Source organism: Macadamia integrifolia, chromosome 6 (genome assembly GCF_013358625.1).
Source record: "Macadamia integrifolia cultivar HAES 741 chromosome 6, SCU_Mint_v3, whole genome shotgun sequence".
NCBI classification, from domain to species: domain Eukaryota; kingdom Viridiplantae; phylum Streptophyta; class Magnoliopsida; order Proteales; family Proteaceae; genus Macadamia; species Macadamia integrifolia.
In genome coordinates this window covers 30,309,937-30,325,583 of record NC_056562.1, presented here as the reverse complement: position 1 = coordinate 30,325,583, position 15,647 = coordinate 30,309,937, and the positions used below count along the sequence as shown (strand labels likewise).

Sequence of the window (15,647 nt, the reverse complement as noted above, 5' to 3'; positions counted from 1 at the left end):
GAGCATTCAAATAATCAGCATTGAGCATGGTTTGGGCAATAGAGTACAAGGACTTAAAACTTGGTATCAGAGATGGGACTGGGGTGTGCCGATTATGATCAGGATTGCCAATCTAGCATAATTCTGCCTGATCTTTGGCAAACCCCAAAAAACTGGCCAATCACAATAACAATCCACATTGGCAGAGGAGGTAGATTCTTCCAATCCTCTGATCCTAGATACCTTCTTTGGCAATGAAAGAAACAAAACCAAGATAGGGGAATATAGTACTGGAGACATTGACTTCTATAGGTTTATAGAAGTCATAATGGTCATTCCATTCACCTCTTGTTTTCATTTTCAATCATAAATAGCAGACTAGTCTTTAAAGCAGAAATTAATTTTTGAGATTGAATTTCCCCTTTTAAACTGAAGAAAGGTCCTCTTTTCTTAGTTACAATACTTTTACTTCTATAGAAAGAATAAGAACAGAAAAAGAAGAAGAGGCTCGACATAAATGCACATAAGTAATGAATACAATTCAACTCACCTCAGCCTTATCCCAACTCCAGTCAAATACATACTTGTAACTGGTCCCAAGCTATGCACGTCTTTTCGCACAACTTCTCCTAGTGTCCTTTTAGGCCTACCCTGGCTTTTTAGGTCCTTTGATTTGAATCAAATCAACATCTGTACTGGGGCACTTAAAGGCCTCTGTTGCAAATGTCCATGTCGCCTCAGACGACTTTTTTGCAACTTATCATATATCTAAACTACTCCTAAATTAGTTCTAATTCTTTTATTCCTTTACTTTTATCTCTTTTAGTTTTACCACTCATCCATCTCAACATCCTCATTTCAGCTACACTAAGTTTGTTTATATGTGGTTTCTTCACTGCCCAACATTCTTCTTGATGTAGATCGAGCTGCCAAAAGGAGGGGCTGTTGGCCTTGAGCATAGGGCTGACCTGGATGGGCTTGGAAAGGGGGAATCGAGTACAAGACCGTTATTCAGGACCCTCTTCCCGTTAGGTAGAAATACCATGGGAGGCTACTGTGCCATTAAAGACCTATAGCTAGGATTAGACCACACCGTTTGCTGTGAAATGAGACCAAGACCAGAGGTTCCTACTCGAAACCCTAAAAGAAGAGCCCCCACAACCTGCTATTACTTTTCACATACCTTGGGTCCAATCTTGATAGCTGGCTTGGAAGAGATGCCGCCAGTAGTTGTTAGGATATTAGATATTAGTTCTTATTTGTATTTCTTTGTTTTTGTCTTGGCAAGCAAGCTTTGTAACTTAGGAAGTTTATTGTTTCCTTTTTGGGTTTGTCTTGGATGACAAGTTAGTCTTACTTCTTAAGAGATATTAGGCTAGTATAAGTTTCTATTTTTATGTTTACTTGATTGTAAAGTAATTGAATTTAAAGAAAGATTAGTTTTCAGTCTAAGTTTCTATTTTCAAGAGGTTTCCTAATTTAGAAGTTTCCTAATTGTAATTCAGTGAGAGCCTATATAAGAGGCATGGACCTATTGTCATGCTTTACACAACGAATGAAGAGATCCCGGCTGAGATAGCCATTCCCCTACCCCTTCTCACCCTCTTCCTTCTCTGATTTTCTGTATGTACTTTGTTTACTAAGTGATTAGGAGCTTACTACTAAGTGTTTAAAGACCTGAACAGAACCCACCAGATCAGCTTGAAGGACAGCCCACAACAAGGATCGATTTCAGCCATTGTCAGGGTTTTTGAAGGTCCATCGATTCTGGCCAGATTTCCCCATAGGTAAGTCCTATTCCCCTTTTGTGGGTTTATTAGGCCTCCATTGAAGACCATTCGACCATCACAGTTTGTCAAGCAGAGGTCTGAATCTCCAGTTACTCAAACTTACCAGAACTTTCCTTTTTCATGTCCTGCCCATATCTCAGCATTCTTTCATCAGATCAGGCCACTGTTTGGAGGGTTTGTTAGGCTCATTAAGACTCACCTTTGACACCAGTTTGAAGGCCATCAGAGGCTGGTATATCGAGTTATTGGAAAAGTACCAAAAGTTCCATTTTTCTTACAACCAGCCTATGTAAAGCCCTGGCCCCATTAACCTTGCACAATATTGTCCTCTTTGGCCCATGGGCCTCAAGGCTTTAAAACGCGTTGTGCCATGTTAAGGAGGCTAGAGGTTATTAACTAGCCCAGTGATCTCCCAAACCCCCTGGTACTTGCCATATTCTTGATGGGGACACATCACCGATCTCCCAAGTGGGTCTGGTACTTGCCGTATTCTTGGCTGTCACAACCTAAGTGACAATCCAGTGGCAGAATTTGTCCAACTTTTGATGGTTTGTTCCCTCATATAAGATCTCTATTCGATCCAAAATTCAACTCCATAATTTCATGACTGAGATCAGGGCCCATGTGATCTAGTCTTATATCAATTCTACTCCATACATCATTGTTGGCCGTATTACTATCTTATAAATTTTTCCTTTGAGTTTTAAAGGAATACGCCGATCACACAACACTCTAGACACACCTCTCCACTTCATCCACCCTATTATAATTCTTTGTGCAATAGCATCCTCTATTTCTCCTTATCTATTTATGATTGAACCTAAGTACCTAAAATTTTCACTATGCGGTATCGCCCTATATTGAATTTTCACCACTCCATATTTTCAATACCGTTGTTACTAAAGTTACACACCATCTACGGCATTTTTGTTCTACTTGTCTTTAAAAAATAACTATTCCAAGGTTGATCTCCATAATTCCAACTTTCTATTTATCATTGCTTATGTTTTATCCACCAAAACAATATCATCGGCCAAAAGCATACACTAAGGAATCTAATCTTGGATGTCTCTAGTTACTCATCTATGATTAGCATAAACAAATACAGAGTTAAAGCTGACCCTTAGTGTAATCCAACTGTAATTAAGAATTCATTAAGTTGTCCCCCCAACAGATCTTACATCAATCATTACACCATTATACATAACTATGTCCATGTATTTACTTGAAGCACTTTTCTTCTCAAACACTTGCCAAATTAACTCTCCAGGGAATCTATAATATTTTTTTTCTAAACCAATAAAGATCATATGGAGGTCCTTACACATTCTTTAAGTCTTTCCACTAGTCTTCTGAGCACAAAATAGCTTATGTGGTTCCTAGTATCAAACCAAATTGCTTAATCGAAATATTAGTTTCTTGTCTCAAGCGGGTTTCCATTACTCTCTACCACAATGTCATGATATGGCTCATAAGTTTATTCCTCTATAGTAATTACAACTTTGAATATTACCTTTATTTTTATAAATCAGAACCACAATTCTTCTCCTCCATTCATCTAACATTTTTCTGTGCTCATAATCTTATTAAACAACTTAGTTGCCAAGTTATTCCACAGATTCCCAAGCGCTTTCACACCTTTACTGGGATATCATCTAGACCTATTGCTTTGCCTATTTTCATCTTCTTCAAAGTTTCCTTTACTTTAGACCCCCTAATTTTTCATATATATCTAAGATTTTTGGTTTCTTGATAGTTATTACCACCTTTTACTTCTAAAACACTATTACTTCTATTGTTTTCATTTAGTAAGTTGTAGAAATACTTTTTCAATCTCTCTTAATCTCCTCATCACTTATAATATAGAATCATCTTCATTTTTAATGCATCTAATATGGTTGAAATTTCTACTCTACCTTTCCCTTATTTAGCTAAGTTATATATATATCTTGTTCCCCTTCTTTTGCACATAATAATGATTGAAGGAGACAAAGAGTGGGAAGAGGGGGGAGGGGGGAGGCTATATATATTTTTCACCCACACATACTGAATCTTATTATATTGCCTATAAAAACCAACGAGTATTCTAAAACATTCTTTTGGAGGGAGGAGAGGGTAAGGCCCCATGGGTTTGCCCCTCTTTACAACAGTGTACAATATAATCATTATGACATTGTTCTTAGCAATGATAGTCTGCCAAGTCATTTTCTGACAACGCAAGAGAGAACAATTCACCTGCTTCATTTCTTCTTGGATGGTCAATAGAGAGCATTGTTAGAAAATCAGAAACAAGGTCGATAGGTACACAAGTTCATCCAAAACGGTTCACTAAGCTCCAAGATAAAGGGAAAGGTTTGACTGACTTCAAGTCACATCCTCTCAATTGAACCAAACAAAATTTAATAGAATACTCCAGACATCGCATCTAGGGAAAGGCACCCATCCCAGTGAACCATTCACCAATAATATAACACAAACTGGAGGATTTCAAAGAAAACTTTTTTTTAAGGACTTTTAGGTGTGGAAAGTTGGAACAGTCAAAGCCACCATTCACCTTTCCATAACAACACTATGAAATACTCTCACCTTTGAATCTTCCAACGTCCCATGAGGACCATCATCCTATTTTTCTTTCTTTTCTTCTTCTTTTTAAGAAGCTTATGCAAGTCTAGTCTTTTGCTTCTTTCTTTCTTTTTTCAGTCGGTAAATGTCAAATGAATATAATAAAAAACACTCAACATTCTGAGCAATGTAGGAAGCTTCTTTCTTGTCTTGGCCACAAATTTAATTTCCCCTTCTTGTTGTTTATACGTGGGGTGGTGGGGTCCACCTCGGATATTCCTTATAATTACTTATGTCATGAGACAGGAAAGCTGTTAGGTGGTTAGTCATTAGAGGAAGTAACAGGATCAAAATTGCGAGCACTGATATCTGCATGAACCTGACAGGTTTTAGTTACAACTTACAAACAATTTATTTTTTAATACCGTGGGGATGTCTGGAATAATGTTTTCCCAAGTCTAGAGATGAAATAGTCATTGTTTCTGAAATTACAGAAAGAAGTTCAATCACAATCCAGCTTTTGTGTTAGCTATTCAGTTAAGCTGGCAGCAGTGGAAATAATCATCATAATTTGTGAACTTCAAACCTACATGTGCCCAGGGGGTGCCAAGAAGCCAAAAGTGAATAAAGTATACACTTTCCATATAAATAAATCATAATGTCTTCATGAGACAAAAACAAAGCAAGGAAGATGTGACCACACAAGGAACAGTCATTATTACCTCAGTATGGATGTTGGCCAGTGCAGAATTTTTGATAATATGAGTACAGTGGCTATACAGCCACCTAAGCCTGCAATAGCTCCTTCCCATGTCTTCTTAGGGCTAATGTTAGTAAGTGGTGTCCGACCAAATGTCTGCATAAAGTAAAGTTTCTTTCAGAACTTGGGGTCCAGCACCCACACATTTTATGGTTCAGAATTTTAAAGTAGAGCAAGTCAAAATACCAAAGTCTTCCACACGCTTTGCTTTAAAAGCATTAAAAAGGATCATCATGCATTTAGTTGAGCAGCACAATTCATGGATATGACCTGTGCTAAAGGCTTCAACTCAGGGTTGAAGGTGACAAGCCCTTACATCCTCCAAGTAAGGAAATCAAACCATCTATAATAACTTTAAGAATAAAATTAGCAAGGCACATAAGGATGCCTCACATGCATAATGTGTGCTGATGTACATGAAAAGAAAATTACAAGGTAAACTTCTATGCACATCAAATTGTGGTATGGTATAGAATGGGTTAGAAGTAAAGCAAAAGATCCTCTGATTGGGTACTATCCAAAGGTCCAAGATACCAATCGAACATTCATCAAAAGGACTTCACACTTGTATTTTCCATCACATGGAAGGAGTTCATGTGCTTCCTCATCAGATGGTTGAAGAAATCCATGGGAGTCAATCCCATGGAAGTGACGCAGATTAAATATCTAATTGAACTTATTTTATTAGAAATAAGCTTTGGGATGGGTTATATATGTGTTGAACCTTTAGTTCCAAGGTATTCTTTGTAATGGGCCACTTAAATGGGCCTTTGATATGAGTATAGGCTAGGAATGTCACTCTTATCTTCAAAAATATATATGCCACTTCTATTCTATGACATTGAGACAAAACACAGGATTTCTCCATGAAATTTAACCATATGTAAAAAGTTAAACACAAAATTGAGCACCTAATTCAGACAGGAAAGTCTTGATAGATCTACATAAGAAAAGCAGTAATATTACACTAAAACTGGACTGCTCCAAGTTCAAACACCCACTAGTTTGAGGTGAACTGATCCACTTTAAGACATCATTTACAAGGATTTTAATAGCATGCAAAGCACAGATTCTTCATATTTGATGTGGGAAACAGAAATCCTGAACTCAAAATGTTTACACTCTTGCCTGGAGTTTTACATTCTTCCCACCAGTCATCATAGATCAGACTTCAGGCAGACGAGGTTTTTTCAACACTGAGGGAATTGATGCAGATTTGTGGCTGAACCGGGTACCAACCATGTTCTGGTTCAATAGGATATTAGAAGTTCATTTATTTATTTTAAATTATCTTGTAATATTTTATATTCGAGAATTTTAGATAGTATTGGTAGATACGTAGGGCAGTAGGAGATTAGATTGTGTTCTCCAGTTTCCTCACTTGAGTAGTTTCCTTGTTAAGTTAGTTTCCTTATTTAATGTAATTTCTTTTCTTTTAAAATAATGCCTGTAATACATTGAGATTGTGTTCTCCAGTTGCCTGTGTTTGTGCTCTCTTTCTTCTCTCCCCTTCCCCTGAGAGACCCTTCTTTCCTTCTTCTGATATTCTTCTTCTTCTTCTTCTTCTTCTTCTTCCTACATGTCATTTTCTGTTACTGTTCCTTTATCTGTTTCTGGGCAGTACCGGCAGTCCAGATAGAGTAGATCAAACTCTGTCAGTTCTGGTCCTTTCACCTTTAGAATTTTATATGATGCTTACATCCTTGGGGTGATTGTACCTGCAAGATTTGGAGTCATTATTTTGCATGACCTGTGAGTCCCATGTTAAGTTTCTAACCTGGTTTGCTACTTACCGTCAGATCTAAGTTCAGTCCCTTCTGGTTCCTTTGATATTGGCTGATCCGACCTGATTGCTGTCCCATTTGGAAGGAATATTAGTGGTGATCTACCACCTGGAATTTCAGATCCAGCCATGACCATGTGAGAGAGTTTGAATATCTGAATCTCCACTGGTTTTTTTCTGGTTACGTCTTGAGGTAGGAGATAACTTCCCCTCCCCCATGATATTCTACCTCTTTCATTTTATAGTTGAGTAAGGACTACTACTGAATGCCCTGAAAATATGAACATGACCCTTTATAAGCGCCGCTCTGAATTCTGAAAAGCCATAACCCCAAGAACATTTGTTTTTTTCTTACTAGGCTGAAGAAAAGTATCAAGCGGATGGAGACAATAATTAGGAGACTTTGATAAGCACACCTCAAAGCAAATGTGTTAACAAAGAACTTCATTCATTACAATGTGCATTTCTTTAACAGAGGGATCGAAATTTTCATATGCTGATAAAGGGAAGACATTGTAGGTCGGATTTTTATTAATCAACATGCCCTCTACTTTCATAAACTGAAATGTGAAATAGAAGTGCATCAAATTAGTTAGAATGAAAAGGAAATGCAGAAGAAAAAAAAAATCTATATCTGTCTGAGTTCTTTCAACCAAAAAAATGACTGATATTGTACATATAAAATTCATGTAAAACCATAATGATCAACATCAAAGATGTTATACCTTTCCACCTAAAAAAGCATATGTATCAGCTGCAATTATGCTGCTAATAGAAATCAAGGTTGCCACAAGACCCACAGTCCAATGTGCTCGGCCACCAAGAAGAATAGGCCATGAAGTTCCTATTTCTGCCAAGCACAAACTGGTTAAGAACCAAACTTTAGTGAATGTGCAAGCAAAGCCCCCATCAGAACAGAAAATACATAAAGGGAGACAAGATAATCTAAACAAATGATGGATTACTTATAGGAAAGATGGTAATAAATGGAAAGAGTGGCACTATACATGCTGTCAACCTCATAGAAAAGGGAGATTGTCAAGTTTCACCATGGGTATGGATATGAATATGAGAGATATATCTCCTTTAGATTGGTAACATAGCCATGTTTTTGCCCCTATTTTATTAATTCAGATATATTTGATGTCCTCTTGAACTACAATTGAAATCTTCATCTAAAATCCATTTCCTCATGAACGTTGAACAGTTTACTAGAGATTCTTTACTTCTTGAACCTGCTATTTGATCCTAGTTATTCTTTTTGAAACTCAAAGCAACTATTTTGTGATATATGAATGTTTTCTTACTGTCCATTTCTTTAGGTGATCAAGAATTTGATTTCTCCTATATTTTTTTGACCAATTATATCAGCTAATCAACACTTGGGAGGAGAAAGCTTTTTTACCTTATGCCCGTGGCTTATTTGGCTTTACAAATGCTTTCTTTCAAGTTCCATGTGATTGCAATATCATTTAATCAGTTTTCTTAATTTTCTCCCTTCAACCTGATGCAGATTCTTCACCAAACTAGGCTTGTTTTATTAGGAATAAGCTTAGGGTTGGGTTGTATCTTCAGTCCATGTGGTTTGGAGTATATTGGGCTACTTTTATGGGTCTAAACTAGGGGTTCTAAGGTTGCATACGGGATTCAGTGATTTGTTTCATTTTTCTTTAGTTTCCTTTTCAGATGGGGTTATTTAGTTTCTAATTTCAGTACCTAAATTTGTTTCTAATTTCAAGTCATTGTTAGTTTCTAATTTCTGTCTAGACTAGTTTCTATTTTCATTAGATTCTAATTTCCAGTTTTTAGTAACTTCTTATAATCAATTTTTAGTAACTCAAATTTAGTAACTCAGAGTTACTATTACTTGTAAACCCTCCCCATCATTATAAATAAAGATGATGGCTCTTTTAATGAGCCACGATTTATGCTTAAAAAAAAAAAAGACTCTTGCTGTTGTCGCTGGCTTCAATGACTACTCCTTGTGTTTGATCAAGGCCAAAGGATTGGTGTTTGATCCAATCGACACTCTGCGGCGAGAAGTCCGAGTGGGTTGCTATTATTTTCTAGTTTTCTTTATTGTGTTATTGTTGTTTAATGTGGGCAAGACTTATTGCTGCTGTTATTGTTCTGCAACTCAGGTAAGAGAACTAATCTACTGTTAAGTCCAGATCTGAGTTTTTTTTCCAGAATTCTCCAAGTATCGACTACTCTTACTAGGCTATCTAGCCATCGAATTGAGCTCCCCTTTGGATCGAGTGTTCCCCCTGCCGGAAGGGAGGTTCGATCCTAATTTCATGCCCATCAGACAAGGGAATGGTCTGGTCCGGTTAGTTCTCTGATTCTGGTTGATTGTGCTTCTGCACAGAACTGAGTTCTGTTTTGGTTGTTCTGTCCCTGTGGTTTTGTTACTGAGTATGGTCTGTTTTAATACTCTATTTTCTGCTATTGAATTGTCCTCGGTATGATATCTGATTTAGTTCTGAGTCAAAATTTCTGATTTACAAAGGGCGGTTCGATTCCTATTTCTGGACTGTTGTTTATTGTTTACTTTTGGGGTGCTTAGTGGTTGTTCTTTTGACTAAAAATTCCTGCAGTTGGATTAGTTTGAGTTTTCAAACTTAGTCCTACATTACAACCCCATGGCCCCTTACCCTTTCTCCACAATACTGACCCCATCTGATTTCTTTCCCACAAAACTTTCTTATTTTCACTTCTAACATTTATTTCCATCTCAATTACCTTCTGTTGCCTCTGCCAAAAGAAGAAGAGAATCAATCACAAAAAATAAAGAAGCAAAAAGAATAAGAACAAGAAAGGTCACGCAGGGGGAAAGGGAGAGAAAGAAGAAGAGATGAGAGCATAGATATCAAGGTGTCGCCTAGGTGATAAGGCAGTTCAGCACTTCAGCCTGTACCGGCACCTTCGTCACCTTGACGCCTTGTTGGTGTCTCCTTGATTTTTTACCATCCTCCATAGCCTTCTCGCCTTGATAACCTTGGATGAGAGAGAGGGGGGATAGAAAGAGGACAACAGCCAAGCTGCCTGCCAAGCCATGGAGGCACACACTCAACCAAAAAAGCTAAATTTCAATCACCATTTTGAACTTCCATCATGGGTACAAGCTATATAAAAGAAGAAACCCAACAAACAAAGGAGACCTATTTAATTAGGAAACAAAGTCAAATGAGGAAACTGGAAAATACAATTGAATCTCCTATGTATCTACCAATCAACGCAACAACAACAACACAACCCAGCCTTATCCCAACTAAATGGGGTCAGCTACATGGATCCATGTGTATATAAAAACAAAATAAAAAACAAAAAAAAACTTTGGGACATCCCACTCACGAACAATCGGCAACCCGGATCTTAGCCCTCCAAGCAGCTCTATTAGATGCCACACTAGAGTGAAGACTTAACTTTTGCATATCTCTTCTTACTAACTCATCAATGGTCATTTTTAGCCTACCCCTAGCCCTTTTAGCTCCATCCATCTGCATCTGGTCATTCCTTCATACTCGGGCATCCAAAGGCCTCCTTTGGACATGCCCAAACCTCAAAACCAACATTCTCTGAGCTGATCTTGGATTGGGGCAACTCCTAAATCCGTTCTAATCTGGTCATTTCGTATTATATCTCTCAGGGTTTTGCCGCACATCCATCTCAACATCCTCATCTCAGCCACACTCAACTTATCTATGTTACGCTTTTTGACTGCCCAACATTATGCACCATACATCATAGCTAGTCTTATGACTGTCCTGTAGAATTTTCCCTTAAGCTTTAGAGGAATACGTTGATCACATAACACTAGATGCCCCTCTCCATTTCATCCATCCTACTTTAATTATGTGGGGAACATCATCATCAATATCACCTTCCTTGTTTAAGATAAAGCCCAGATATCTGAAACAGTCACTATGCAGGATTTCTCTCCCCTCAATTTTCACTCCCTCGCTATCAATCCTCAATCGACTAAAGTTGCACATTATATATTCCATCTCCGTTCTACTTATCTTAAGACCTCTCGATTCCAAAATATATCTCCATAGTTCCAACTTATCATTAATCTCTACCACTATTTCATCGACCAAAACAATATCATCTGCAAAAAGCATACACCAAGGGATCTCTCCTTGAATATTCCTGGTTAAATCATCCATGATAAGTGTAAATAGGTAGGGGCTCAATGCGGATCCTTGATGTAACCCGACAATAATTGAGAACTCAACACCTTGGCCTCCCACAGATCTCACACTAGTCACCACATCCCATCTAAAAATTCCCAATATAAGAGATTACAAGATAATTCAAATAAATAAATAAACTTCTACTATCCTACTGAACCAGAACAAGGTTGAGACCCAATTCATCTTGGTCTGGATGGTCAGACTGGTCAAGCCGCTTCAACCAAAAATCTGAATCAGGGTTGTTACAATCTCAGATACCTTGTAATCAAACCAAAAGAAAAAGAAAGAGAGAAGAGAAGAAGAAGAGAGAGGTACAACCAAATGAGACTCCCAAAAGATGAGAAGAGACCTGCGATCTTACCAGAATGGTTTGATCGCAGGTTTTCCCTAACCTTAATATTATTTCATAAGAATGAAAATACAAGAATACCCCCACGACATAAAGAAGTAACCCTAACTAAAAATATTGGGCCGATAGGACAGAATTGACCCTATTGGTCCAAGGAACTAGCGCTCGGGATTAGCGTCAGTCTCAACACTCCCCCTCAAGCTGGAGCATATACAGTACCCAAGCTCAGCTTGGTACAACTATTACGAAAACTATGAGCAAATAGAGACATAGTGAACATATCGGCCAACTAATCTAACGAAGGAACGAAAGGGGTTTCAATCAGCTTCTTCAGAACAGCATCACGAACAAAATGACAGTCCACCTCTATGTGCTTGGTCCTCTCATGGAAGACCAGGTTGCTAGCAATGTACACTGCAGCTTAGTTGTCACAATACATCTTCATAGGCTTGATCACGGGAAATCCCAACTCCAAAAGTAAAGACCGTAGCCACATCAACTTAGCAATGGTATGAGCCATAACTCTGTATTCTGCTTCTGCACTGGATCGGGCAATGGTAGTCTGCTTCTTACTACGCCAAGTAACCAAATTACCTCCAACAAATGTACAATAGCCCATAGTAGATCTCCAATCACTAGCAGAACCGGCCCAATCAACATCAGAATAACCAACCAATTCCAATGCCGATTAGGACGATAGATCAACCCCTTTCCAGGAGCACCCTTCAGGTAGTGAAGAACACAGACAGCAACGTCCCAATGAGCTTTCTGAGGAGACTGCATGAACTGACTGAGTACTCCAACAGCATAGGAGATGTCCGGACGTGGCACAGTAAGATATATCAACTTGTCGATCAAACTCCTGTATTGATGCACATCCTGGAGGGGTTCGCCATCATCAACCCCAAACTTCTGGTGAGGATCCATAGGGATATCAACAGGTCTGGAAGCAAGCATACCAGTATCAGATAAAAAGTCCAGCACGTATCTCCTTTGAGATAGACTAATCCCCTTTTTGCATTGGATCACCTCAATCCCAAGAAAATAATGAAGTTGACCCAAGTCCTTGGTCTGAAAGTGTTGCTAAAGAGAAGCTTTTACTTCAGAAATTCCTGCCTCATTATTACCAGGAAGTATAATATCATCAACATAAACTACCAAGACAACCAGTTTATCACCTCTGCGACGAACAAAGACAGAACCAGAATAACACTGAGAAAATCCACAAGTAACTATGGTAGCACTGAACTTATTAAACTATGCCCGAGGGGACTGTTTAAGTCCATAGATAGCCTTGTGTAAGCGACACACACGACCTCTATTCTCCCCCTGAGCAACATAACCAGGAGGTTGCTCCATATACACCTCTTTCTATAGATCACCATACAAGAAGGCATTCTTGATGTCCAACTGAAACAGGGCTAATCAAAGTTGACAGCAAAAGAAATAAGTAGACGAACAAAGTTCAGTCTAGCAACCGGGAGAAGGTCTCAAAATAATCAACTCCATATGTCTGAGTATACCCCTTGGCAACCAGACATGCTCTCAACAGCTCAACAGAGCCATCAGAGTGATACTCAACAGTGTACACCCATCGACACTTCACCAAATCCTTACCAGGAGGTAAATCTACCAGACTCCAGGTACCACGATTCAAGAGAGCATCCATTTTTACATCCATAGCAGCTATCCATTCAGCAATAGTTAGGGTATCATTATGGGTGCGGGGAATAGGGTTAGTAGAAAGTGACAAGGCAAGACCATAGATGGGAGAGGGAAGATGAGACAAGGAAACAAAGTTATCAATAGGATACACAACCATAGATTTTTAAGTGCAGGAACGTATACCTTTCCTTTGAGCAATTGGTAAGTCATCAGGCGGAGAAGGAGGAACTTCACCAAAGAAAGGCGGCAGTGGAGGAAGTGAATCATCTGGAGTATTAGTTTCTCCACTCGGCTATCCAACCTTCTTCTTGCGCTGATAAACCTGTAGAGGTGAGTCACTGGCACTAGACACATCAAGGAAGGGTATGAGAGATGGAATGGGTGGAGGAGATGGAGAAGTCCACTCCATACCAGACTAGGACACCTGAGGAGAAAAAAATGATGTGCCTTCAAATAAGGTCACATCGGCACTAACAAAATTTATGTGGTCATAACACTTATACCCTTTCTGAGTACGTGAATAACCCAAAAAAATATACTTAATAGACCTAGGAGAGTTTATCTACTTGCACATGCAAATTATGGACAAAACACATAGCCAAAGACTCGGGGAGGAACAAAAAATCTTGGCAAAGTAGGAAACATAATAGAAAAAGGGGACCTAGTTGAGAGCACTGAAGATGGCATGCGATTAATCAAGTGACATGCAGTTAAAACCTCATCACACCAAAAATGCTTAGGAACATGCATATGAATCATAATAGCACGGGCTACCTCGATTAGATGTTAGTTCTTGTGCTATGCTACCCCATTTTGCTATGGGGTATAGGCGCAACTAGTTTGGTGTATCATCTCATGGTTGGCATAAAAATAAAAAATATCAGTTTGAGCATATTCTAAAGCATTATCAGAACGAAAAATCTTAATCAAAATGCCAAACTGAGTTTTTATTTCATTATAGAATTGCTGAAACACATTTAAAAATTCAAATATGTCCTTTAACATGTAAAGCTATGTAAGGCGAGAATGATCATCCACAAAAGTCACAAAATAATGAAAACCAAATCTATTACTAACTCTGCAAGGACCCCATACATCAGAATGGACTAAGGAAAATCAACACGGACTACAAGACACATAGCGAGATGGGAAGGACACATGGTGATGTTTTCCCAACTCACAGGCCTCACATTCTAACCTAATCACAGACTTAAAACTAGGAAATAAAAGTTTCAACCTAGCTAAAGATAAATGTCCTAAAAGACAGTGCCATTGGAAAGGAATCACATCCCCAACAGCAGTAGCAGCAGCAGAAGAAGTATGAGAACCACAGTTGAGATAATAAAAATCATCTTTTTCATGCCCTCCACCAATCGTCTTCCTCGTGTGAAGATCCTAAAAAAAACAGTAAGAGGTAAAGAATGTTACTGAGCAATTTAATGAGCTAATTAACTGGCTCACAGAAAGAAGACTTAATGGGATTTGTGGAACATGTAACACAGAAGATAAATTCAGTGAGGATGTGGGTGATATAGTACTATAACTGAGAACCGATGTAGAAGCACCGTTGGCAAGAATAACAGATGTAGAACTGGTTCTAGAAGAAAATGTTTTAAAAAGTGATGACTTACCAGTCATATGGTCAAAAGCACCTGAATCAATGATCCAAGGGGTAAAGGTAGTGGTAAGAAGGGCTAAGGTACCTGTATAAGCTAAGGTGGCAACAGATATAGACCCACCATTGGATGTATTAGAGGATGCCTCAAGAGTGTGCAACCGCCGGAGCAACTGATTGATGTCATCGCGCAAACTGGTAGATGAATCTCCTGAAGAAGGTCTCAGTTTAGCATCAACAGAAGACACTGTGTCAGTACCATCATCTGACACTGCATGATTGGCTAACTGGGTTGCCCACTCTGGCTTGCCATGCTTTGCCCAGCAAGTCTCTATAGTATGGTTGGGCTTCCCGTAATAAGTGCACTGGCAGGCTGCACGATCAAAAAGTTGTCCACTAGAACCTCAACCAGCCGATCCACGACCGCGACCACATCCACGGTTGGCAAGGAAGGCCGAATTGTCTTTGGAAGACTAATCAGATTTAGCTGATGAAATGATACGCTACAATCGCGAACATAGTTTTTAAGGCAATAAGGCGACGGAGGCGTTTGAGGGTCTTTTAGAGCGCCTTAGTGATAAAGCGGGCATACTAAAGCGTTCCTGTGTAATTTTTTTATAAAACCAATCTATTTTGCTCAAATCCTAGTTAAATCCTATTACTCATATGTTAAATAAATATTAAAAGTTCATATTCATACCAATGAAAACAAATCAATAAAGTGAATAAACTAAGTTCATCTTCATCAATCATCAATCATTAATCATCATAACATATTAACATATAATATAAATACATAATTATGAAACAAAATTATAAATATAAAGAAAATAAGACATAAAAAATACAAGTATTTATTATACTTACCTCTATGATGCCAAAATGAGTGCCTAAGTCCTAAGATCATCACTATATTTCTACTCCCGTCAAAGAAGAATGAAGCTCACC

At 38.5% G+C, this 15,647-nt stretch overlaps 1 protein-coding gene across 2 annotated transcripts in view; it reads right to left on the bottom strand.

Annotated features, from left to right (window-relative positions):
- LOC122081107 (phosphatidate cytidylyltransferase 4, chloroplastic-like) overlaps positions 1–15,647 on the bottom strand; it is a 55,731-nt gene that overhangs the window by 22,371 nt on the left and 17,713 nt on the right. The window contains exon 5 of one of the 2 annotated variants that reach the window (XM_042648084.1): positions 5,054–5,187. The exons of the other annotated variant lie outside the window; for it this stretch is intronic. Coding sequence (XP_042504018.1) covers positions 5,054–5,187 — 134 coding nt within the window. The remainder of the gene's footprint in view (positions 1–5,053; positions 5,188–15,647) is intronic. 2 annotated transcript variants of the gene reach the window in all.